Source organism: Elgaria multicarinata, chromosome 17, assembly GCF_023053635.1.
Source record: "Elgaria multicarinata webbii isolate HBS135686 ecotype San Diego chromosome 17, rElgMul1.1.pri, whole genome shotgun sequence".
Taxonomy (NCBI): Eukaryota; Metazoa; Chordata; class Lepidosauria; order Squamata; family Anguidae; genus Elgaria; species Elgaria multicarinata.
In genome coordinates, this window is record NC_086187.1 from 18,669,529 (window position 1) to 18,694,512 (window position 24,984).

The window sequence follows — 24,984 nt, forward strand, 5'->3', positions numbered from 1 at the left end:
AAGACTTTCGCTTACCTTGGGCAGAGCAACGTAAGTTAAAACGATGTCCAAGGAAGGAGATGATTTGCTGCCACCCTGGCAGATGGACTGCCCTGTCCTCGGCCTGGGAAGGGAGAAGGAAAGCCTGCTGTCAGAAAACACAGAACGTAGTCTCTGGCCTGCCCTCTTTGCCACAGCCAGCCATCTGCTGCCAACGTGGAAATTGCCACTAGACACTCCCAGGGTAGTGGTGCCAGAGCTCGCAGGGAGGCAATGCCATTGCATTGTTCTATTAGCTGGGATGCTGATATCATCTTCCACCACCGCCACCCTTCTGAATGACCTGTTCCCTTTGAGCTTATCATAGAATAGTAGAGTTGGAAAGGGCCTATAAGGCCATCGAGTCCAACCCCCTGCTCAATGCAGGAATCCACCCTAAAGCATCCCTGACAGATGGTTGTCCAGCTGCCTCTTGAATGCCTCTAGTGTGGGGAAGCCCACAACCTCCCTAGGTAACTGGCTCCATTATCATACTGCTCTAACTGCCAGAATCTGGCTTCCTGTAACTTCAGCCCGTTATTCCGTGTCCTGCACTCTGGGATGATCGAGAAGAGATCCTGGCCCTCCTCTGTGTGACAACCTTTTAAGTATTTGAAGAGTGCTATCATGTGTCCCCTCCATCTTCTCTTCTCCAGGCTGAACATGCAGAGTTCTTTCAGTCTCTCTTCATAGGGCTTTGTTTCCAGACCCCTGATCATCCTGGTTGCCCTCTTTTGAACACGCTCCAGCTTGTCTGCGTCCTTGAATTGTGGAGCCCAGAACTGGACGCAAAACTCTAGATGAGGACTAACCAGGGCTGCAGTCCTCACAATAACTGGGGGTGAAATGGTTTTTCCCAGGAACATTGCATTCTTCCCTGTTGCAAATCCAAAGTATTGCTTGGCCTGGAACTCTACTGAGCACCTCTGTTACAGCACAGTTTCACATACAATGGTGCACCTTTGGGGGACTTGGCCCTTCGCTCCCACAACGCCATTCATTTCCTTCAGGTCCGGAAGTCCTTTGAGGTTGCTTTAAACACTCTATATATTTTATATTTTGAGCCACGTGCCTAAAGGTATGACTCTGGCAAAGATGTGTTAAATTAATATGAAGAAAACAAATTATGTGAATAAAAATGTCAACTGGTAGAATTAAAAATAGATGTATAAAATGCTCACTAGGAAACAACCCCAGCTAGCCTTCCAAAACAGGAAGATTTTAAATTGAGGTCTAGCAGCTTGCAAAAGAAGCCCCCATGTAGGCAATTCTCCCTGGAGAGAAAGTAAGAGGGCTGTGTCACCACAGAACAGGCCGGGGGACTTCAGACCCCATCAGTCCCTCCCAATATGAGAGTTGTTCCCCATGGAGGCAGAGTTCAGGCACTCCTTGCCTTGGAGAAGTTTCTCTGAGGGGAACAGGGATTTGAACAGGTGCTGGGGCTCCTTCAGGTGAAATGTTGCTGGGCAAGTTATTTTCTCATCCAAAACCCTCACCCACTTTGAAGGAAAACCCACAGAAACTCATTTTCGAGGCAGCGTGAGTTACAGAAGAGGACCACATTTATGGCATACTTTGACTTCTAAACTTTAGTCACTGGTGGTTACATCAGCATGGGTCTGGCTGGTTTGGACAATTGTGCTTGAAGATTCTTTCCACAAATTAATTCTTAATTTCTACCCCAGTTTTCTGTTCTGTTTTTAAACACACCCATCCACCACTGACAGCTAGCATAGTGTACTGGTTAGAGTGTTGGACTGGGAGTTGTAAGATCTGGGTTCTAGTCTACACTCGGCCATGAAAGTTCACGGGGTGACTTTGGGCCAGTCACAGACTCTCAGCCGAACCTACCTCACAGGGTGGTTGTTGTGAAGATAAAATGGAGAGGAGGAGGATTGTGTATGCTGCCTTAAGTTCTTTGCAGGAGAAATGGTGGGCTATAAATGTTATAAATAAATAAAACATCTTATGAAACTCACAAAAATAGCAAATCTTATTAAAGCCAGGACCATATAAACTCAGCACCAAAGCAATCAGTTTTGCCACAGGCTGAGCACAGGTTGGCTGCCTTTTACATGCCAAAATTGTGCATGCCCAGTAGTGCCCATCATCTTGGGCTGTGACCGAGGAGACACCCCATCAGCAGGTCCTCTTCTCAGCGGCAAAGCTTCCAAGCCTCCAAGATTCCTAGCTGCAAATGAGAGCGTTGAATAATACTGAAGATGGGTGCTGCTAGATCCCAGTTCTTTACCTGTCCAAAAGTTGGCAACAGATTCCAGGAGAAACACGAGAACGCTCCATCTATTCCAGCACTCTGTTCACACAGCGGCCAACCCGCTGTCGACTGACATTTTCCCTCAGCAATGCCCCAAGACGACGGCAGGTCCAGAGCGTGGTGGAGGATGCAAAATGGCGTCCGATGCAGAGGATGCAAAAATGGCGGCCGAATGACAATGCTGGCATTTGCAGCAACAGCAGCAACAAAAAAGCCTTAGGAAAAAAGATGCTATTGACTGTCACTGCTGATGCTCAGCCCCAAGAAGCCATTGGAGAATTTTTCCTCCCCCTGAAGAAATTCATTGAAATAGAAGTCCCCACTCGCCCCCTCCACAAAAACACACTGCATTTCCCTGCCAACAAATAAGGTAGGATTTCGAAAAACCATTTATGCACAGCTCCAGGTGGGATTTTAGCTCTTCACCTGGAAGGGATTAGTTATTGATCTGTGGGAGGGAACCAAGAAATGACATGATTAGTTAGCAACCCATCCCCCTTTCCTCCCCCGCCCCCTTTTTTTGCCTTTGTGTGTGTGTCCGTCCCCCCCAACCCCTGTGGATCACTGGAGAAATGAGAAACTTTGTTCACACAGGGGAATAAATCCTTTCCTGTAAAAGCCACGCACAAGCCAGATTGAAGTGGCAGAGCTGGGAAGCGTTGATTGCCATCTTCTCATGGTGGAGTCACGCAGATGAATTAAATGCGAGTTTAGCGGAAATTGATGGTCTCCAGGTAAGAACCGCTTGCTTCATTCTTATTTATATTTCCTATCGCACTTGGGGGGGGGGGGACAGATGTACTATGCAAATCCTTATCTGTTCTTGTAGGGCCATCCCTCTCCAGAGGTGGGGTGAATCCTCCGCCTCAGGCGTCAGGGAAGGAGGAGCAGGAACTTTGCACTCCCCTCCTCAACAAGAGGCCCTGCTGCCTTGTACCCCCACCCAGCCCCTTGCCCCATATTGCTCACTCATTCCATTGCCCCATTGCTGCTGCTGCCACCCACTCTGTAAAGCCTCTCAGAACGGGCGATAGGGATGAGTTAAACCCGTGCCCGCACCATAGTTGTGATCCAGATAGGGAAGCACATTCTATTTACTTTTTAAAAAACCTGGTCACTGTCTTTATTTATTGTTATTTATTTATTATTACATTTATATCCCGCCTTTTTTCCTCCAAGGAAGCCAAGGCAGTGTACATAATCATCATTCTCTCCATTTTATCCTCACAACAACAACCCTGTGAGGTAGGTTTGGGCTGAGAGTCTGTGACTGACCCAAAGTCATCCAGTGGATTTCCATGGCCATGTGGGGACTAGAACCCAGTTCTCCCATCTCCCAGTCCAACACCTTAGCTAGGGTGACCTATTTTGGAAACCAAAAAGGAGGACAACGTGGTCGCCATGTTAAAATTATTTTTAAAAAATAATTTTAAAACGTCAAACTTTTTTAAAAATCCTAAAACTCAATGAATGGACAGATCTTTTTCAAACTTAGCATAGCTAAAGTCCTCGTTAAGAGCAATCATGGTGCCATTTCATCTCTTTATCTTTAAAAATAACATTGTTTTTTAAAAAATTAAATCCTCAAATTTTAAAAAATTCCTAAAAATCAATGGATGAACAGATCTGTTTCAAATTTAGTATGGCTAAAGCTCTACCTAAAAGCTATCATGGTGCCAACGTTCAGCTCTTTATCTTTAAAAATGACGATTTTAAAAATAATAATTTTAAAACCTCAATTTTAAAAAAAATCCTAAAAAACCAATGGATGAATGGATCTGTTTCAAATTTGGTATAACTAAAGCCCTTCCTAAGAGCTACCATTGTGCCAAGTTTCATGTCTTTATATTAAAAAATGACAGAGTTATAAGCATTTTTGTTAATTCCCATTAGAGCTGCTCTTTGGAAAAATCCGGACTTCCCCCCTCTCCCAGATTTGTCATCAAAAACCCGGACAAATCCGGGCAAATCCAGTCATATGGTCACCCTACCTTAGCCACTACACCACACTGTCTTCCCAACTATAAGGAGATGTATTATATTTCTATTGAAGTTAAAGGAATTCTTTCTAAATTTGCATCTATCCATCTAAAATCAGCATATGCAAATGTTCTGCAAATTTGCATCCTCTTATTTTATCTTTTTTAAATGGTGATGCATTTCCTCTTCTTTGGCAATGTATGAGCGGCCACCATATTATATTATATTATATATTATATATGCTGTATTCTGTGGTTTTGATTTTTGTGAACCACCCAGAGAGCTTCGGCTATTGGGCAGTGTAGAAATGTAATAAATAAAAGTAAAAATAAATAAATTTGAATTACAACTTGGACTTCCTGCATCCAAAGTGCATGTTCTGCCACGTCCCTTCCCTGACATTTTATTTATTTATTTTAAACATTTGTATCCTGCCCTATATCACTCAGATCTCAGGGCAGCGTACATATTATCCACTGTTAGTAGAAGCTGGAGGCTTTGATGGCAGTGCTTGATGAATCTGCTCTGCACTTTGTGTTGAATACATTGCGAAATGTCTGCTTGAATTAGCTAATTACAAGACCCTGAATACACATCCGTGCCTAAGATAGTAGGCTGGGAGCAAAGTTTTATGTTCTGAGTGCAAACTCTGCCCAGCAACAGCGACGTGGCGTTTAAACGTGTGACTCTGAAGTAACCTCACATGATTGTGACTCATCCCCATTGTTTGTATTGGTGTAAGGAATTACCTTTAGATTGTTCGGGGCCAGACCCTGCAGGTTTCTGGTCTTTCTCGAGAAATAAAAGTTGGGTTGCATCCGCGAAGGTCTGCGAGTCTGATTCCACCCTGAAGGATAAAATTGGCACAGTCCTCCAGGGGAATGGACCTCTTTCTGCCATTTAGGCAACAATTTTGGCAAAGCCAAGCCAGGAGCCTGTCCTGGACCACCTGCACTCTCAAGAACGTCCGATTCTGCGCTCAGAAGTGATCGCCGGGTCCATTTGGAGCCGCCGGCCAGTCTTGCGGACATGAGAGAAGCCAGAGGTTAAGGGACGGGTGCTCCAGGGAAGGGAGAATCAGACCAGACCTAGCGGGCCAGGGAGCCGTCGGACGCAACTGGCTGGAGTAAGTATTTCTTATCTACGCGCCTGTACTGGTTCAAAATGTGGAGTGGCCCCTCAACTGAAGTAGAAAGGAAGAAACTCCGTTAGGATGGATGTTAAGGAACTGGGCAAGGTTTAAAATGGATTTGGGGGTTAAAATGACCAAGAACAAGTTAATTGTATTGTGTCAACGGGAGTGGCCCGTGTGTTGGAACATCAGAGCCACCAGCCTCCACTGTACACTGCGTAAGTATCATTGAGACTGATTCCATTTCCCATCATTTCTTTCTCTGAAGGACTGTCCCACACGCTGCTGCATGATCTCAGACCCAGCCATGAGGATCTTCCTTGGATTCAAAAAACTAAAGCCCATCTGGAACCTCCAGCCACTTTGCAGGTCATTCCGAAAGGACACCCGGGCATGGGCTTCACTGGATCTTTTGGACTACGAAGCCATTAACCGATGTGAAAAGGAGGTCCCTGAGTACTTTAATTTTGCAAGCGACGTGCTGGATCAGTGGGCCGAAGTGGAAAAGGTAACTTTTTAAAAAATCTTTCCAATTTAGGGTAGCAATTTCCTATTTCAGGAATGCAGAGATAGTAAAATTATGAGGGAGGGGGGCTCCTCATGAAATTCCCATGAAATCTCCATTCTCCAACTCCCTAGAGTTTTAGCCAAGTTGTTGTTGTTGTTGTTGTTAATTACATTTGTATACTGCCTCATAGCTGAGACTCTGTAGCCCCCTGTAGTCATAGAATCAGAGGGGGATCTACACTATTGCTTTTAAAGCGCTTTAAAGCACTTTGAAAATGTTTTGAAAACTGTATATGCAGTGTGTCCTGGGCTCCAACAGTTGTCAAAACTGTTATAAAGTGCTTTAAAGCGCTATAAAGCTGTAGTGTAGATCCCCCCCTAGTAGAGTTGGAAGGGGCCTATAAGGCCATCGAGTCTAACCCCCAGCTCAATGCAGGGATCCACCTTAAAGCATACTTGACAGATGGTTGTCCAGCTTCCTCTAGTGTGGGAGAACCCACGACCTCCCTAGGTCACTGCTTCCATTGTCGTACTGCTCTAACAGTCAGGAAGTTTTTCCTGATGACCAGCCGGAATCTGGCTTCCTGTAACTTGAGCCCGTTATCCCTTGTCCTGCACTCTGGGAGGATTGAGAAGAGATCCTGGCCCTCCTCTGTGTGACAACCTTTTAAGTATTTGAAGAGTGCTATCATGTCTCCCCTCCATCTTCTTCTTCTCCAGGCTAAACATGCCCAGTTCTTTCAGTCTCTCTTCATAGGGCTTTGTTTCCAGACCCCTGGTCGTCCTGGTTGCCCTCCTCTGAAGTCCTCAAAAAAAGAAAAAAAGAAAAGAAAAGCCACACTAGCATAAGGAACTGCCTTATACTGAGTTAGTCCCTTGGTCCATCTAGCCTAGTTTTGTCGACACTGACTGGCAGCAGAGGCTGTCCAAGGTTTCAGGCAGGATGGAAAGGTCTCCGATGCTTTTTTGCAGGATGGAACTAGGCCAACCAATCCTGCTCTCTGGTGGATAGATGGTCAAGGGGAAGAAGTGAGGTGGAGCTTTGAGGAGCTGGCTGCCCTCTCCCGAAAAGCGGCCAATGTGCTCTCCGGTCCATGCGGTCTGCAAAGAGGAGAACGAGTGATCCTCATCCTGCCTCGAGTACCAGAATGGTGGTTGCTGAATGTGGCATGCATTAGGACAGGTAAGCATCTATAATCAAACAGACGGGTAGATAGCTACCTTTTCTATATGAGGGACTTCTTGTGCGCTTTTCATTCTTTACTCACGGTTCTGTACATGATGTCGTGACCCTCCAATTTCACTTCTGTTTTTAAACAGCACTTCCGGTGAGTCTTTTTTTTTTTTTAAGAGCAGGGGAAATGCAGTATTATTTGTGAAAGTGGAAGAAAATGTGTTTTCCACTTGTGTAATAGTGCTATACCACTAGAACACAGCACCGCCTAGAGGTTATGTAGCAAAGACGTAGGAAAAGAAATGTTCTTTGTGTGGTGCTGGGATCTCAGTTCTGCAACAGAACTGAAAGTAGATCCAGCAGATTACAAGCTTCATGTAGAAAAGTGCTCTCTCTCTCTCTCAGAGAGAGAGGAGAGCTCACTTCCCTACACAAGGCTATTAATCTGCTAGATCTACATTTAGTTTCAGAGAGAGAGAAAGAGGGAGAGAGCGAGCACTTTTCTACAGGGATGGATCCACACTTAAGATTGGTTTTCTATAGGGTTGCATCCATAGAATCATAGAATAGTAGAGTTGGAAGGAGCCTACAAGGCCATCGAGTCCAACCCCCTGCTCAATGCAGGAATCCACCTTAAAGCATCCCTGACAGATGCTTGTCCAGCTGCCTCTTGAAGGCCTCTAGTGTGAGAGAGCCCACAGCCTCCCTAGGTCACTGGTTCCATTGTCGTACTGCTCTAAGGCGTTAGCTAGTCCTAAGGTTTATCCCGGGATCGTCCCTGCCTGCTCCTGGGATATCCTGTGTGTCATTTACATGAACAGGGATGACCCCGGGACAATCCTGGGATAAACCTTAGGTCTAGCTAAGGCCTAACTGTCAGGACGTTTTTCCTGATGTCCAGCTGGAATTGGGCTTCCTGTAACTTGAGCCCGTTATTCCGTGTCCTGCACTCCACACTTAGTCATACTTAAACTAGACCTTTGGTCTGATCTAGCAGGGCTCTTTTCAAAGGGGTAGGCATGGTCATCTACTAACCAGGGCCCACACATTCCAGGAGGGGCCCACTGACCAGAGCACCTTGGAGTCGCTCCTCCTCTTCACCTGCCTTATTCACCTGCCTCTTGCTCTGGTCCAGACAACGGTGGTGGTGAGAAGAAGGTGCATAAGATGCCATGGCCTGCTGGCTCTCTGGCTCTCTGCCTGTCCGGCTATCAAGTGGGAGCAATGATGAGGAAGGGGAGCAACGGCAGCTGGTGACCATGGCGGTGAGGTCAACTCATTGAGATAGGCGCCCCATTGAGTTTATCTTGCTCAAACGCCCTAATAATTCGGGGGCTGCCGCTGCTTCTTACGTCCTAATATCTTCAGGATGGAACGACTGAGAATCTCCGGAGCATAAAACCGTCTGATGACAAAGGGAGAGGGCCTTTTCAGTGGTGGCCCCCCAATTATGGAATGATCTCCCCGATGAGGCTCGCCTGGCACCAACATTGTTATCTTTTCGGCACCAGGTCAAGACTTTTCTCTTCTCCCAGGCATTTAACAACATATGCGAATTTTTTTTAATGGACCCCAGAACTGTTGTTGTTTAAATGGATACTGTTGTTTTATACTGTTGTTTTTATATACCGTGTGGCGCAGAGCAGTAAAGCAGCAGTTTCCGCAGCTGAAACTCTCCCCACGGCCTGAGTTCGATCCCAGCGAAAGCTGGTTTCAGGCAGCCGGCTCGGGTCAACTCAGCCTTCCATCCTCCCGAGGTCGGTAAAATGAGTACCCAGCTAGCTGGGGGAAAGGTAATAAGGGCCGGGGAAGGCAACGGCAAACCACCCCGCTATAAGGCCTGCCAAGAAAACGTCAGCGAAACTGGCGTCCCTCCAAGAGTCAGTAATGACTCAGTGCTTGCACGAGAGGTTCCTTTCCTTCCTTTTTATATTTTTGGTGGTTTTAAATTTTGTATACTTCTTTAATGTTCACTGTTTTTTAACTTTTGTAAACCGCCCAGAGAACTTCGGCTATGGGGCGGTATAGAAATTTAGTAAATAAATAAATAAAGCCGTGCCTCGTTTGGCCCTCTAGGGATGGTCTTACTGCCAGGGACGCCGCAGCTGACAGCCAAAGACATCCTGTACAGGCTCCAGGCTTCGAAGGCCAAGTGTGTCATCACGAACGAGGCGTTGGCCCCCGCGGTGGATTCCGTGTCCTCGTCCTGCCCGTCCCTGAAAACGAAGCTGTTGCTCTCCCGAGAGAGACGGGACGGCTGGCTGAACTTCAAAGAGCTGCTTGAGTGAGTGCTGGTGGTTATAGCAAAACTATGGGCAGCCCCTTGAGTGCAACTCCATGTCCCCCCAAAAATGCCTGGATTTGTCAAATAGCAATAGCGCAGGCCCTGTGGGGACAAGATGCATGCACACAACATTTGTCAGCCAGTGAAATACTAAGATTTTGCTTCGTTTTTATACTTATATTTCTTTTTAAGGGAGAGAGAAAATTGTGTAACATCCGATAGAATCCTAACAGTTCACCTTGCAGTGGGAGAAATTTGGACTGAGACAAAGGCATGTTGAACCCTTGTGGGACAATTCCATAATCGCTTGCAGAAAACAAAAACTGGAAAAGCTATTTATTTTTTAAAGCTGTCCCCAGGCCCATGGGGAGCACCATGGCTGACAAATGTGTTGTTGTTGTTTTTAAGTTTTTATTTTATATTATCTACAAAGTAAAAGTTTCCTCTTAACTTAATAGTTACGCCACTGCCTTGCGACAGCGGTTTCCCCCCCACTCATCAAACATGATTTTATAAATAATAAATCCATATCCGTTTGATGATTAGAATTTGCTTTTTCCAAACCTCTTTCAAGTTTAGTTAGAAGTCAAAGGGATTTATTTTAAAGTCTTGATTTTTCATTTATTTATTTAAGTGAGAATAGCAGCAAGAATCACTCTCATTACTTCTTTCTCTAGCTGATGAATTTGTAACTTTGAAGGGCTGTTTTAAAAAATAGATAGCTTTTCCAGTTTTTGTTTTCTGCAAGCGGAACAGGGGCAGGGCAGGGGGACTTTATTTTTTGACACAACACATGGAATTATGGAATTGTCCCACAAGGGTTCAACATGCCTTTGTCTCAGTCCAAATTTCTCCCACTGCAAGGTGAACTGTTAGGATTCTATTGGATGTTACACAATTTTCTCTCTCCCTTGAAAACAAATATAAGTATAAAAACAAAGCAAAATCTTAGTATTTCACTGGCTGACAAATGTTGTGTGCATGCATCAGGTGTGGTTTTCTATGTAACTCAGCGGAGGCTGGTGCCTCCGATTCTGGTGAGGCTGCGTATCCATTCTGGGTTTCAGTCGAAACCAGCCAGAACTCTCAAGGAACTATCCAAGGTGATTAAACTACTTTGGGGTTGGGGTTTAGCAACTTGGACAGCTCCTTTAGAGTTCTGGCTGGTTCCGACTGAACCAGAGAACACACGAGGGCAGCAGTTGATAACGTTCAAGTAACAAGAATGCCAGGAGGCACACAAATGCACCGTAAGTTTAACAATACAGTAGAGACAGAATAAGTATACAGAGCAGCTGATGGACCGTCCTGTTGCCGCCTGGAAGCTGATGTACTTTTAGCCGGGGCACAGAAAGAATTCCCCTACTCTGTTTGCTGGGATCAATTCAGGGAGTACTACCTCATGGCGACACCCCCACGGCTCATTGCGGCACGTGGCGACCTGAAAGAGTAAACGTCTGAAGAAGTTTTGAAACGAAATGGGAAAATACCGGAATCCTATTACAGTATATTAATCTGTACAGCACATCACTCTGTTGTTTCATATTATATTGTTTAGGTGTTACAAGAAGCAATTGTTTGCCTTGTTTTGTCATCATTATCATTTTGTGTATTCAAATTGTTATATAAAACAGAAGTCCGTGTTCTTGACTCTGTAAAACATAGTATATTTCATCTGTATTAATTTGTGGTTTCGAATTGTCATAGTAAATAGAAGTCAGTGTCTGACTCTGTATACTTATTCTGTCTTTACTGTATTGTTAAACTTACGGTGCAGTTGTGGTTCCGACTGAAACATAGGATGAATTTGCAGCCCCAACGAAATTGGATCCACCAGCCTACACTGGCCTTTGAAGCTGCCCAGCTGTGCTAATCCCAGCCAGTCTTGAGCATTGTATAATGCAACTGTATTTAGCCATGCAGCCGTTACAAGTTCAAGTCTCTCCATGCAGCAGCGAGAGATAGAAATGTAAGTGTGGTGTAGTGGCTAGAGCGTTGGACTGGGAGTCAGGAGATCCGGGTTCTAGTCCCCACTCAGCCATGGAAAGCTCACTGGGTGACTTTGGGCCAGTCACAGACTCTCAGCCCAACCTACCTCACAGGGTTGTTGTTCTGAGGATAAAATGGAGAGGAGGGTTATGTGGGTTCCTTGGAGGAAAAAAAGCAGGATATAAATGTAATAAATAAATAAATGTTAAACATAGTACATAAAAAAGAATAATTTAAAAAGCCAGTTCTAATGGGGCGCGGGAGAGGAAGTAATACAGCTGTTACAATATTTTAGAAAATGAATTTAAAAATAATACTCATTTTTATTAAGCCAATAAGTTCAGATCTACGGTATTTTGAGGGCTACCATTCCTGCATGTGGTATGAGCTATCCAAGGTGCTGAACTGTATCCCCGTTTGAGGGATAGGATTCAGCGCCTTAGATAGGTCCTTTAGAGTTCTGGCTAGTTCTGACTGAAACCCAGAATGGAATTACAGTCCCAGTGAAGCCTCTGCTGGTTGAACATGACTGGCTGCACCTAAGGTCATGTTCAGGTAAGCAGGAAGTTCAGGTGTTAATTGCATGGCCGACACACAACCTCGCAAATACAGCTCACGAGTTATGGCATTGGCTGCGGGCCCTTTCCCGGTGCCCAGCCATACCTACTCGTGACGCCAGCCCTGAGACTAGCCTTTGTTAAATCTGTTCATATTTCTGCTCATGTAAAGCAGCAGCCTTCGTTCTTTTAAACTTCTGCCCCATGTCCTTGTCTTCCTTTAAGCACCGCCCCTTCCGCTCACAGCTGCGTTAGAACCAAGAGCGACGAAGCCATGACTATCTACTTCACGAGCGGCACCACCGGTACTCCCAAAATGGCAGAACATTCCCAGAGTAGTTTAAGTCTGGGATTTGCCTTATCTGGAAGGTACGTCTCTGAAATTCTCCCAGGCTTCTAAGGGTGTTTCCAGGCGAGGCTTTTATTGGGCAGTTTTCCCCACCTTGTACATGGAATTTTATGACAGCACTACCTTGCAGAGCACTAGCCAATGTCTGGACCTGACTCCTACCTTGCCCGACGGGACCAAGAACAGACAGTGAGGGCCGTGTTGCGGTCAGCTTGTCCTGGGCCTCGCGCCTAGTCAGGACGGGGCATCCTAAAAGAAGGCACAACTGACAAACCTAAACATTTGACACTGCAACATTTTGTTGCAGCTCCAGCTTGCTCAATCTGGCCCTCCTAGGGTCAAAAGCTGTCCCTCCTGAGGTCCCAATCTGGTGCTTTAGGGTTCCCCAGATGGCCACGCCCCTTTTCCTGTGGTTTCCTGTGGTTTCTTCCTTTTGCTGCTGCCCTTCCTTCTCCCTTCTCTCTGACCTTCCACCATTGTTGGGAGCATTGTGTTTGCTCTCTCACTCCTGCCTATGTGATAGAACACAAAATGGTCTGAACAAACTCTTTTAAACCTTTAGGCTGTACCTGCATTGTATATGCAAAAATACTTGTGAGTAAAAATGATTACTTTCTTTACTGAAGACGCGTGTGGTCACCTTCATTGTGCTAAGATAGTTTGTGTGCACATGGGACTGGTAAACGCTCATTCTGATTTGCCTTTTGTTTTTGTTTTTGACTCCGCTAATTGCCTTTCTAACAGGAGCATCATTACTAAATAATCCCATCAGTGTCCACAGCTGCTCTGTAGCCAAGGAGACATTGCATCAGTAGGACCTTTTCTCATCCACAAAGCTTACAAGCCACCACAATTCCCAGCTGCAAATGGCAGCATTGGATGATGCTGAATTTGGTTTCTACTGGTTTCCAGTTCCTTATTTACATGAAAATTCACAAGACAGCTCAGTCAGTAAACTGAATGTGGAAGGGGCTAATGTTTATATGCCCCTGCACAGCAAAATAATCTTTGTACTATCCCACAGCATAGGTTAGATCCTGATCTAGTTATACCTAGAGTAGACCCATTCAAATCGATGGGATTTGAGTTAGGCATGGCTAGCTTAAATCCCATTGATTTCAATGAGCCTACTCAAAGTATCACTAAATCTGGACGGAACGCCTTATATCTCCCAGCACCATGTACATTGATGGTGCTATATAAATAATAATAATAATAATAATAATAATAATAATAATAATAATTTGGGGATTGTTCCATTTAAAGTAAGCAGTAAAACTCTGCGATCAAAACCATCATTTTTGCACAATGCACATTAATTATTATTATTATTATTATTATTATTATTATTATTATTATTTCTTACCCGTCTCTCCCTTTGGATCGAGGCAGGGAACAACATTAGTACAGGAATCAACACATCTTAAAAAACTCTTGATTTTACATTAATCTGGGTAGGCTTGCTGGAAAAGGCTAGTCTTTAAAGCTGCCTTAAAATCACATAGATAATTTTACGAATCTCATCCAGCAGGCCGTTCCACAATCCAGGGGCGACAGAAGAAAAGGTCCTCTGGGAAACTGATGTCAGCCTAGTTTTGGTCGACTGAAGTAAGTTCTCCCCAGAGGACCTGAGTGTGTGGGGCGGACTGTATGGGAGAAGGCAATCCCACAGGTAACCTGGACCCAAACCATTTAGGGCTTTAAAGGTAATGACTTTGCCCGGAAACTAATTGGCAGCCAGTGGAGTGATTTTAATGTTGGGGTAATATGTTCACCTCTAGAGGTACCGGTGACCAACCTGGCTGCCATATTTTGAACTAGTTGAAGTTTCCGAACTAGGCACACAGGTAGCCCTATGTAGAGCGCATTGCAGAAGTCAAGCCTTGAGGATACCAGTGCGTGCACTACTGTCTTTAGGTCTTCCAACTCTAGAAAAGGTCGAAACTGCGCAACAGCCAAAGCTGATAGTACACTCCTGATTAATGCGCATTGACCCCCAGATGACAATTTTAAATAAGGAACTAGAGGCTTTGATTGAACCCCACATATACACGACCTTGTATGCATTAATCCAGACTGAACATCTGTGTCTCACAGGTACTGGCTGGACTTGAAACCTTCAGATATCATGTGGAACATGTCCGACACAGGCTGGGTGAAGGCGGCCCTGGGGAGCGTTTTTGCTCCATGGCTTCGAGGCACCAGCGTCTTTGTACACAGCATGCCACAGTTTGATCCAAAAGAGATCCTAAAGGTGAGAATACACGTCCTGTCCTTGGGGATCTATTTTAGCATCTCTCGGCCCAACCGCCCACTCCCCCAAATAATAGCATTTCTAAACTGGGCAAGGCGATAAGCAGGGTTGGTTCTAGGTTTGCGGGGGTGTGGGTGGTGAGCTAGATGCTTTTTGAGGGAGGTCCTTTCTGAGGGGACCCAACTTTTCACAACTATCACTGCTGCCATCTCCCTCTGGGCTCAGTTCACACAACTTTATGACAAGTGGAGGAGGATGCTGAGTGGAGGCTGGTGGCTTCGATGTCAGTGGGGTGGTGAATCCGTTCCGGGTTTCATTCAGAACCAGTCCGAACACAACGGGATGGTGAATCTACTCCAGGTTTCAGTTCAAACCAGTCCGAACTCTAAAGGAGCTGTTGTTATTAAATACCGAATGATCAAAGCAACTTCTGCTGAGCGAATTCATGTTCCCCACCCTGCTTCCTTTCCTATCTCTTTAGACTCTCTCCCGATATCCAGTGACTACCCTCTGCAGTGCTCCGACAGTCTACCGCATGCTGGTGCAACACGATCTTACCAGGTACCATTTCATCCAGCCTTGCAAATAAGACCACCCAATTACTAGCCTGCAAAAGCGTTTACCTGTTTGCTAGGAGCTGACAGAGGAGGGGGTGGAGAATTCCGTTGCTCCTCCCACTGCAGGAGGTTGAACCTCTTTCAGCCTGAGGCTCCTGAGTTCCATTTTGGAGAAGCCCTTAGGGGGGCATGTTCAAGCAGTGGGAAGAGCCAGAGGTAAAGGGGCAGGGCTAATGCAGCATACTGAAGCTCAATGCTCTTGCTGCCGGTAGCTAAGCCTTTAGAGAGGCATCTCAGCCTTTTAGGACTGGGAAAAGAGCTGTGCAAAAGCTGGCAGCCCACCAAATGGGGCAGGAGAGGATGTGTGGGGAATATCAGATGGCCAGATTGGGGATCTGTTGCTCCTGATACACTGGGTACAGAGGAGGGCTGTTTCCCTCTTCTGGTATCCCCACTTGGTTTCTGCGCTAGGTACAGAGGTGAGGAATATTTGCCTGTATGCAGTTCCTTGTCGCCATTGGTGACCAAGCAATGCTGGTTTCTTCCAGCCCTGGATTAACCTTTAAGCAATGTAAGCACATGCTTAGGACATCAAGGGAAGGGGGCACCACAGAGTACCAGTACCATAGCTGTAGCCATCTAAATTTTTGCATTTGCATTTTCTCCCTTATAACAATTTTATTTTTAAAAATGCATAAAACGGTGATGAAAATTTGTATTTTTTTTTCTTTTGTCCTAGTTATAAGTAAGTAATTGGTTTATATCGCTTGCTGCTATTTAGTGTGAAATAAATAAATATTAAAAAAAACCGTTTACATTTAATATAGTTATGTGTTCTGGCGTGGGGGATGGCCTTGAAGAAAACTGATTTTTTAATGTCTTATTTCATCTTCAGCACTTATTGAGTCTTAATGCCTTGCCGGCTAAGCAATGGAAGGGCCAAGGGGGCACCATTTATTTGGGGGGGGGTGCGTAGGGCATTAGCTGGCCTTAACCTGGCCCTGGTTTCTTTGAATGAGGAATGTAAATGTTCTGTTTGAACTCCCTTCTTTCCTGGAGGGGATCTACACTGCGTACTGAAGGTGCTTGCGTGCGCCTGCAGTGCGCCCCCAAAGCGACTGTGTAGATCCTGCCCTAAGAGGCGGAGGAAGAGGCGGAGGAGGAGGAGGCTGGGGAATCGGCCGCGTCCTTGCCGCCGCCGCCACCGCTACCGCCCACCTTCCCGCCGGCCTCCTGCTGCCGGCGAAAGAGCCACCCGGGTCAGAGAGCTTCTTCCACTCTCCGCCCCGCCTTCTTCCGCCGAGTGGCTTTTTCGCCGGCAGCAGGAGGCCAGCGGGGAGGTGGGCGGTGGTGGCAAGGACATGGCCGATTCCCCAGCCGCCGCCTCCTCCGCCTCTTCCTCCGCCTCTTAGGGCAGGATCTACACAGTCGCTTTGGGGGCGTACTGCAGGCTCATGCAAGTGCCTTCAGTATGCAGTGTCGATCCCCTCCAAATCACATTGGGAGGATGGAATGCAGCCCCCACCCACCCCACACATATAACCCAGCTCTGGAAATCCAGTCTGGATCAGTGGGGTGCATTGATAAAGGGCATTCAAGAGAAATGTGAAAAAGTGTTACCTTAAACCAAACCTGAAAACAAAATAAGCTTAAGCAAACTGATAAAGACAATCTATCAATTTTTGGTATAACTATGCTTATTACAATAAAATCATAGGGTTAGTAGAAAATATTTTAATCTTGAAACAAATGCATACATTTAAAATTTAAACAGAATAGTCCCCATACAACAAACATCAAACACAAATCCCAAACGCGTTTCAACCGTAAAAGGCCTTCATCAGTGGGAAGAAAATGATACGTGGATTTTAAAAAATTTATACAAATGTTTAAAACAACTTTTTATGCCCCAGATATAGGGAGTTCCTATAGGACCCATAGTTGTCTCCTGTAAATCTTCAAGCGTGTAATCAAAAAGACGGGGGACTAGGTATTCCCTCCTGTCTTCGAGAGGCTTGACTCGCAAGTAATATCTAGTTAAGAAAGGTAATATCTAGGTAATACCTAGTCTAGTCACCCCCAGCTGCAACAACTTTTTGGGACTGGGAGCTTAAGAGGCAGGCTCCTTTGGGGGCAACACCAAGGCGAGGGCCTGTCCCCTTGTTTCTTTGGTTTTCTCTCCCTACTGACTTATAATTTCGTTGTGTATTTTAAACTTCTTCTTTTTTTACATTTCTTTTCCTATGTTTTAAAATGTATGTTTTAAACTTTGTAATACTGCCTTGAGGTCCAGTATTGGGCAAAAGGCGGGATAATAATAATAATAATAATAATAATAATAATAATAATAATAATAATAATAATAATAATAATAATAATAATAATAGAAGAAAGGGAAGGAACCTCTCATGCAAGCCCTTGAGTCATTGCTGACTCCTAGAGGGACGCCTGCTTTCGCTGACGTTTTCTTGGCAGACTTTGTAGTGGGGTAGTTTGCCATTGCCTTCCCCAGTCGCGGTTACCTTTGCCCCAGCTAGCTGGGTACTCATTTTACCGACCTCGGGAGGATGGAAGGCCGAGTCGACCTGAGCCAGCTGCCTGAGAACCAGCTTCCGCCGGGATCGAACTCAGGCCGTGGGGAGAGTTTCGGCTGCAGTAACTGCTGCTTTACCACTCTGCGCCACACGAGGTTCAGAATGGTAATATCTAGTTGCATAGCTAATATCTCGAATATAGACAGGTATATGCAGGATAATCCACATATCATTTTCTTCCCACTGAAGAAGACCTTTTACGGTTGAAACGCATTTGGGATTTCTGTATGATGTTTGTTGTATGTGGACTATTCTGTTTAAATTTTAAATGTATGTATTGTTTCAAGATTAAAATATTTTCTACTAACGATATGATTTTATTGTAGTAAACATAGTTATACCAAAATTTGATATATTGTCTTTATCAGTTTGCTTAAAGGCCATTCAAGCCCTCCGATCTTGGCTGGTAGGGGAAAAGGGACCGTCTATTTCAATACTCTCTACTTCTTTGGGACTTCACACACACACTTCCAGCTGTCCCATATCCCCCAAATTTGAGAGCCACTGTTTTATCGTACAATGGCAATAGAGTCCAATCCTGTCTCTTCCTTTTATACATGCTTAAGTTACAGGTTCAAAAGCCTGCGACACTGTTTGACCGGAGGGGAGCCGCTTAACCCAGAAGTGATGGCGCAATGGAAAATGCAGACAGGGCTGGACATCTATGAAGGCTACGGGCAAACGGAAGTCGTAGGTGCTATTTTGCTTGCTGCGAAAGGAACTGGGGGGCTCTTCTTCACTCGAGGTATTTAAGCAGAGGCTGGCTATTCGTCTGTCAGGGATGCTATAGTTGAAGATCTTTCACTGAGCAGGGGGTTGGACTAAATGACCTTCAAGTCTCTTACAACTTCTACCATTCTAGGCAGTGAACGCTGGTGGCTCTAATGCCAGTGGGGTGGTGAATCCGCTCTGGGTTTCAGCCAGAACCTGTCAGAACTCTAAAGAAGCTGTCCAAGGTGCTCAACCTATTTTGGGGATTAGGTCCGGCACCTTGGATGGCTCCTTTAAAGTTCTGACTGAGACCCAGAGAGGACTCACCACCCCAATGACTTCAGAGCCACCAGCCTCAGCTGATTCTAGGCCAAACACGTCATGTCAGTTCACTATTCGTTTGGCTACAAAAGAAATAGACAGGTATCCCTCTGGAACGTAAAAGCGTAATGACATTCAACGCTCATGGGTCTCCCAAGAAATTACCATATCCCCCATACCATTTGGTCAAGCTTTCAAAAGAAAAGAAAGAAGTCCAATTGGTGAAGAAGTTTAAGTTGTTCTAAACTCTTGTTTGCTGCAGGGTGTGATATCCCAAAATGAGAAAGGGAAGGAAATTAAGCCTGGATCTATGGGCAAAGCAGCTGCACCTTACGACGTTCAGGTAAGAGGATATCTTGGTCATTGTGTGGGCCTGGTGGTAGAAAGGGGGCTGGTTGAAGCCAGATTTCATCATGTTTACAGGAGACCGACTGAACTCAATGGGAGTTAAGTGGCACACGACTCATTTAAGTCCCATAGATTTCAATGGGTCTACTTTTCAAGTAAGACTAAATTTGGATCTGACCCAAGATATGGGAAACAAAATCCATGACAGAAGTGATTGTGTCTGTTTATTGTGGGGTGGGTGGGGTGGAGGTGTGTTTTTCAAGGCTGGCTGAAGACATTTTGTTGCCTGTGGTGGTCATGATGTCCTCCGCCCCCCTGTACAGAAGGCAACCAGACTTCAACACTGGGTTCAGACAATACAATAATCCAATATTGTGCACAACAATAACAACCCATGGTTCAACAACAACCCACACTCAACCACTGAGTGTGGGTTTGTGTCGTGTGTGGACCCAGTCTCTCTCTCTCTCTCTCTCGTATCTCCTGCCTCACTCAGCTAATGGTAGGACCTCCCCTGTAACCACATATTCATCATGGCCCCTATATTTGCCTTTTTCTAGATTATCGATGAAAACTGCAATATTTTGCCTCATGGGGAAGAAGGAGACATTGCCATCAGAATCAAACCCAAGCGGCCATTTTCTTTCTTCTCTCGCTATGTGGTAAGCAATTCATATATAAACGCCACAGCTCCCTCGCTATCATTTCTGTATATAAAACCCAAGCAGACATTTTGTTTCCCCCCAAAATGTTCACACAGTCCTGACCTTGAGAGCACTTTAGGGGGAGGGAAAGAGTCGTGTGTGTCCCCCCCTGAAAAAATCGCACTTTGAAATGCACATGTTTGAAAAATACACACTTTCACACGTCGGTCTATGCAGCGGGAGGGGCAAGGAAGCGTAAAACTCTGAACTGAAAATTGACATTGCTTTGTTTATTGTAAGGATGATCCAGAGAAAACCGCAACAGCCTTTCGTGGGGATTTCTACATCACTGGCGACAAAGGGATGATGGACGAAGATGGATATTTGTGGTTTATTGGGAGATCTGACGATGTCATCATCTCCTCTGGGTTTGTACATTTCAGAGTGTCACCCTGCTGAGGACAAGACGCTGAGCCACGGTGGTTAAGCATTTTGAGCTAAACATTATGGCTTAGCGTGTTGCGTGAGCCACTCCTAACCATGTAAGCACAGTTTAAACAGCCTCACTACTCAGAATCATTTTATTGTTTGTAGCCAATGGCCATTACAACATCATAAAACATTAAGAACATTAAAACATTAATCTGTTTAAAACCGTTAAAACAATAAAATAAATTAACACATTAAGCTAAATGAGGCAGCAATAGAACACGTCATCTTGAATCAATGCCATACTCTTTGTGTTGTTATCCACCTTATCCAAGGTCAGAATCCAGACTCGCCACAAAAGCTTTCCTTAACTTTAATGCTGCTAGGGCAAATAGAGCCACCCTATAGCTTACGAAGTTGTCCGTATCTGCCAGCAACCTCCTGATTTTAAACTCCTCCGTGTAACCTTCAAAAGAATTTAGGAAGGGGAGGATGAATTTAATCCGTGGTGCTTTATAAACATGGCAGTAAAGGACGTAATGAACCAGGTCCTCAACTTGGCCTGCTCCGCAGACGCTCACTTACGGGATAGTTACTATATCTCCCCTTCAAGAATTCTGTGGAACATCCTCACTAACCATTTTCTGCAAAAGAGTTAGTGGCCTAACCATGGCTTAGCGTGTTGTCTGAACAGCCCCTATGTTTTAAACAAAGGCACGGGAAAGGACCGCCCAATGAGAAAACGTGTTTGTTGCATTTCACATTTCTAGGCTGCCTGTCCACCTATAGGGCCTTCAAAGCAGCTAACCAATTTTTAATGAGATAAGAGACACAAATACACAGTGATGGACAAATAAGCAAACACAGTATAATAATAATAATAAAAAACACTCAATTATAAAATAGTAGAACCAGGAAGTGGCCAAATCTACCAAAGCAAAAGGCCTGGCAAAATGAAACTGTTTTAACGTTGCTCTGGAAAACCCGAAATGTAGGGACCACACAAATCTCTAGGGGAAGAGAGTGCTGTGAACTAGGTGCTGTAGGGAATATTGCAACCTCATCTGCAAGTGAAAGGAAGGTTGCAGTGTTGCGGTTATTGAATTCGTGGTAATTTTGACCACAGGTAGCCTTAGGATCTCTATGACCTACATTGTGGTTTCCTGTGATTTCTTCCTTTTGCTTCTCTCCTTCCTTCCCCCTGCCCCTTCTCTGACTTCCACCATCCCTGGGAGTATGTGTGTGTGCCCTCTCCCTCCTGCTGGGGTAACGAAACACAAAATGGATTGAACAAACTCTTTTTGAAACTCTACGGTGTGCCTGCATTTTATATGCAAGATTATTTGTGAGTAAAACCATTTTTGGCCCTCTAGATACTTTGGCCTACAACTCCCATCATCCCTCACCATTAGGTCCCTCAACTATGCTGGCTAGGGCACATGGGAGTTGTAGACCAAAACATCTGGAGGGCCACAAATTACTCACTCGCAGTGTAAGCTTTTCTAGGTAATGATTGATGAAACAATAAATGTAACTGAGTTTTTGCTTCCCTAGGTATCGTATCGGGCCTTTTGAGGTTGAAAGCGCATTAATCGAGCACCCAGCAGTGGTTGAATCCGCTGTGGTGAGCAGTCCGGACCCTATCAGAGGGGAGGTAAAGAAATATGTCTGTTAATTTCTTTGTATTATCTGGGAATGATGGTTTTCTAAAGCAGGAGGCCACAAAATCCAAAGCAGAGGATCTGAACAGTCAACCGCAAACTTTCCAGGATGCACATGGTGTATTCCTAATATCAGGGATGGTCAACACATCACCCATAAGCTACATATGGCCCACCATGGGTGCCTTGTTTTGAAACAGAAACATGTTCCCATATTTATTATTATTTATTATTATTATTTATTTATATAGCACCATCAATGTACATGGTGCTGCACAGAGTAAAACAATAAAATAGCAAGACCCTGCCGCATAGGCTTACATTCTAATAAAATCATAATAAAACAATAAGGAGGGGAAGAGAATGCACCAAACAGGCACAGGGTAGAGTAAAACTAACAGTATAAAAGTCAGAACAAAATCAAGTTTTAAAAGCTTTAGGAAAAAGAAAAGTTTTTAGCTGAGCTTTAAAAGCTGCAATTGAACTTGTAGTTCTCAAATGTTCTGGAAGAGCGTTCCAGGCGTAAGGGGCAGCTGAAGAAAATGGACGAAGCCGAGCAAGGGAAGTAGAGACCCTTGGGCAGGCGAGAAACATGGCATCAGAGGAGCGAAGAGCACGAGCGGGGAAAGAGCAGCAAATTTGGGGGCAGAGGTACAGCCCCCGGTGGGTTCTGCATGGGGGGGGGCAATGCCACCCCCACTTTATATGACTATAAGCTGGTTTGTTTGAAATCTAAAGGCACATCAAAATCTCCCTCTGTGTCATAAAAGACAAGATTTATACGATCTCAAAAGAAACCAGAGACGGAAGAAGCTCCCGCCCTCAGTTTGTCGGCTCCCCCTAGGGAAGGGCAGCTTTCATTGTCATGTAAAGGAGGCATAAGGACTGTTCAGAAAAACTGAAAACAAAGCCACCCGCTAGACCAAACCAGAGGCTGATGCACTCACTGGGCGCATCCTGCATCCTATATGGATGGAGGGCACTTCTTCATTAAAGAGCAGTCACTGGGAGATATCACCAGCAAGCCCTTGGGGAAGGACAAGGTGTACCAGGGGGCACGGTCCCACTTGTTCCATGTTCCTGCCGCACAATGTGAGTGGGACCCAGAATTCCTGACCATTGTCTATGCTAATAAAATAATAATAATAATAATAATAATAATAATAATAATAATAATAATAATAATAATTTATTTATTTATTTCCTGCTTCTCCCTTCAGATCGAGGCAGGGAACGACGTTAGTACAACAATACAATATAAATCAAATTCATAAAATTAATTAAAAGAGCATATAAAACCAATACAATATCAAAATAACAATCAAGACATCTTCAACTTCTTGGTTTAAAATTCATCTGGGTAGGCCTGCCGGAAGAGGCTAGTCTTTATAGCTGTCTTAAACTCGGAGAGAGAGTTAAGTTGACGAATCTCCTCCGGCAGGCCATTCCAGAGCCTGGGGGCGGCAGAAAAGACGGTCCTCTGGGTAGCAGTTGTCAGCCTAGTTTGGGCTGACTGGAATCAGTTCTCCCCAGAGGACCTGAGTGTGCGGGGCGGATTGCATGGGAGAAGGCGATCCCACAGGTAACCTGGACCCAAACCATGTAGGGCTTTAAAGGTAATGACCAACACAATCCAAAACATCTGGATGGTACCTGGTTGGGGAAAGCTGCAATACAGGCCTTCCGTATACCCACATGCAGTGGCCGCACCAGGTTTTTGAGGGCCTTTGGGCAAGGCCGCCTCCGTGGGGGGCCTTTCCTCAGAGAATTTACTTTCTCGCCACCACTGTCATCTGCTGCTATTTCTCCTCATCCTCTTTCAACTCATTGCTTGCTTGACAAGCAGAGAGCAAGCAGGCCTGGTGTCAAAAATAGGCATGATGGACTTCTCTGGAGTTACTCCTATTCATCAACGCAATCTGTTTGTTCACCTGCCTCTCGCTCTTGCCCAATGGTTGAAAGAGGAGCAGATGTATGTGTAAAGTCTGGTCAGTGACCATAATAAAGTTGATGATGATGATTTAAAAACACACACCAAAATGTATCCCTGGATTTAAGTTTCTCTCCATATGAGCCTGAACTCTTTGTGAACTTAAAAGTGATTCTTCCCTTCCTCTTGCTTTCTGCTTTTGAATATCTAGGGTGGGTGACCTGCAGGATCAGTTTTTAGTCACTAAAGAATGCAAGTTGCTATTACTTATTATTAATTTATTTTACCTGCTAGGTAGTGAAAGCTTTTGTGGTCCTGTCTCCTTCTTTTGTATCCCATGATCCTGAGAATTTAACCCGCGAGCTGCAAGATCACGTCAAGAAAGTGACCGCTCCTTACAAATATCCTAGAAAGGTCAGTACTATTGCGATAAGAGATGGATGGATCTGTCAATTTCAGTCCATCAGCTTAATTTCAGTTCATCGCATTTTCACCTTTGTGAAGTATGATTATCATTTTACACATTTGCACTAAAATTTGTGGGCATTTTTATGTGCATTTCTCATCTGGGCATTTTTGTATGCAAGTTTGTCTTAGGGTTGGCAAGCCAATTTAGCAAGAATGCATTTTTGTTCATTATTTTGACTAATACGCATTTCTGCATACAATCCACCCAACGCCTAATCTACACATTTTTGATCGGAAACGCCCATCACAGAATTCAGAGACATGCAAATTGGGAAGGATAAGTACGTTTCAGTTTGCATAGTTTTAGAAGTGCAAAATTAGGAACGTTCTTATGTGTTGATTCTAACACTTACTTGCCATTTTTATTGTTGCATCAGATGGAATTTGTCCAACAACTGCCGAAAACCATCACTGGCAAAATTAGAAGAAATGAATTAAGGAAAAAGGAATGGGGGAAAATTTAGTTCAGTGCCTGCATATTCATGGGTCCTGCACCAATACCAACAGCATTGGGTTGTAACTTCAAGTATGTTGAAGAGAGCTTTGGCTATTGGGCGGTATAAAAATGTAATAAATAAATAAAGAATAAATAAATGTTGCTAAAGTGTACATTAGCTTAATGGGGATACTTCTGTGTTAAATGTGAGAAAACTAAAGTGAATGTTAAGTGATGAACCAATTCCAAACTAATTAAGGATGCCGTCCTATGCATATAGAGACAGGAACATGTCTCTATATGTCTCCCAGCATTCCCCCACCACCATGGCTGTCAGGGCCATGTTGGGAGTTGTAGGACATTTTT

At 44.7% G+C, this 24,984-nt stretch overlaps 1 protein-coding gene across 1 annotated transcript; it reads left to right on the plus strand.

The window, feature by feature from the left end:
- The first annotated feature begins 5,712 nt into the window (after positions 1–5,712).
- On the plus strand, positions 5,713–24,646 carry LOC134410329 (acyl-coenzyme A synthetase ACSM4, mitochondrial-like). The gene is made up of 13 exons (XM_063143538.1): positions 5,713–5,913; positions 6,885–7,095; positions 9,163–9,370; positions 12,142–12,285; positions 14,363–14,519; positions 15,001–15,080; positions 18,237–18,360; positions 18,965–19,045; positions 19,611–19,712; positions 19,995–20,122; positions 21,678–21,777; positions 24,009–24,128; positions 24,560–24,646. Exons 1-13 carry the CDS (start codon positions 5,713–5,715, stop codon positions 24,644–24,646), a joined length of 1,743 nt encoding a protein of 580 aa, XP_062999608.1.
- Positions 24,647–24,984: the final 338 nt, after the last annotated feature.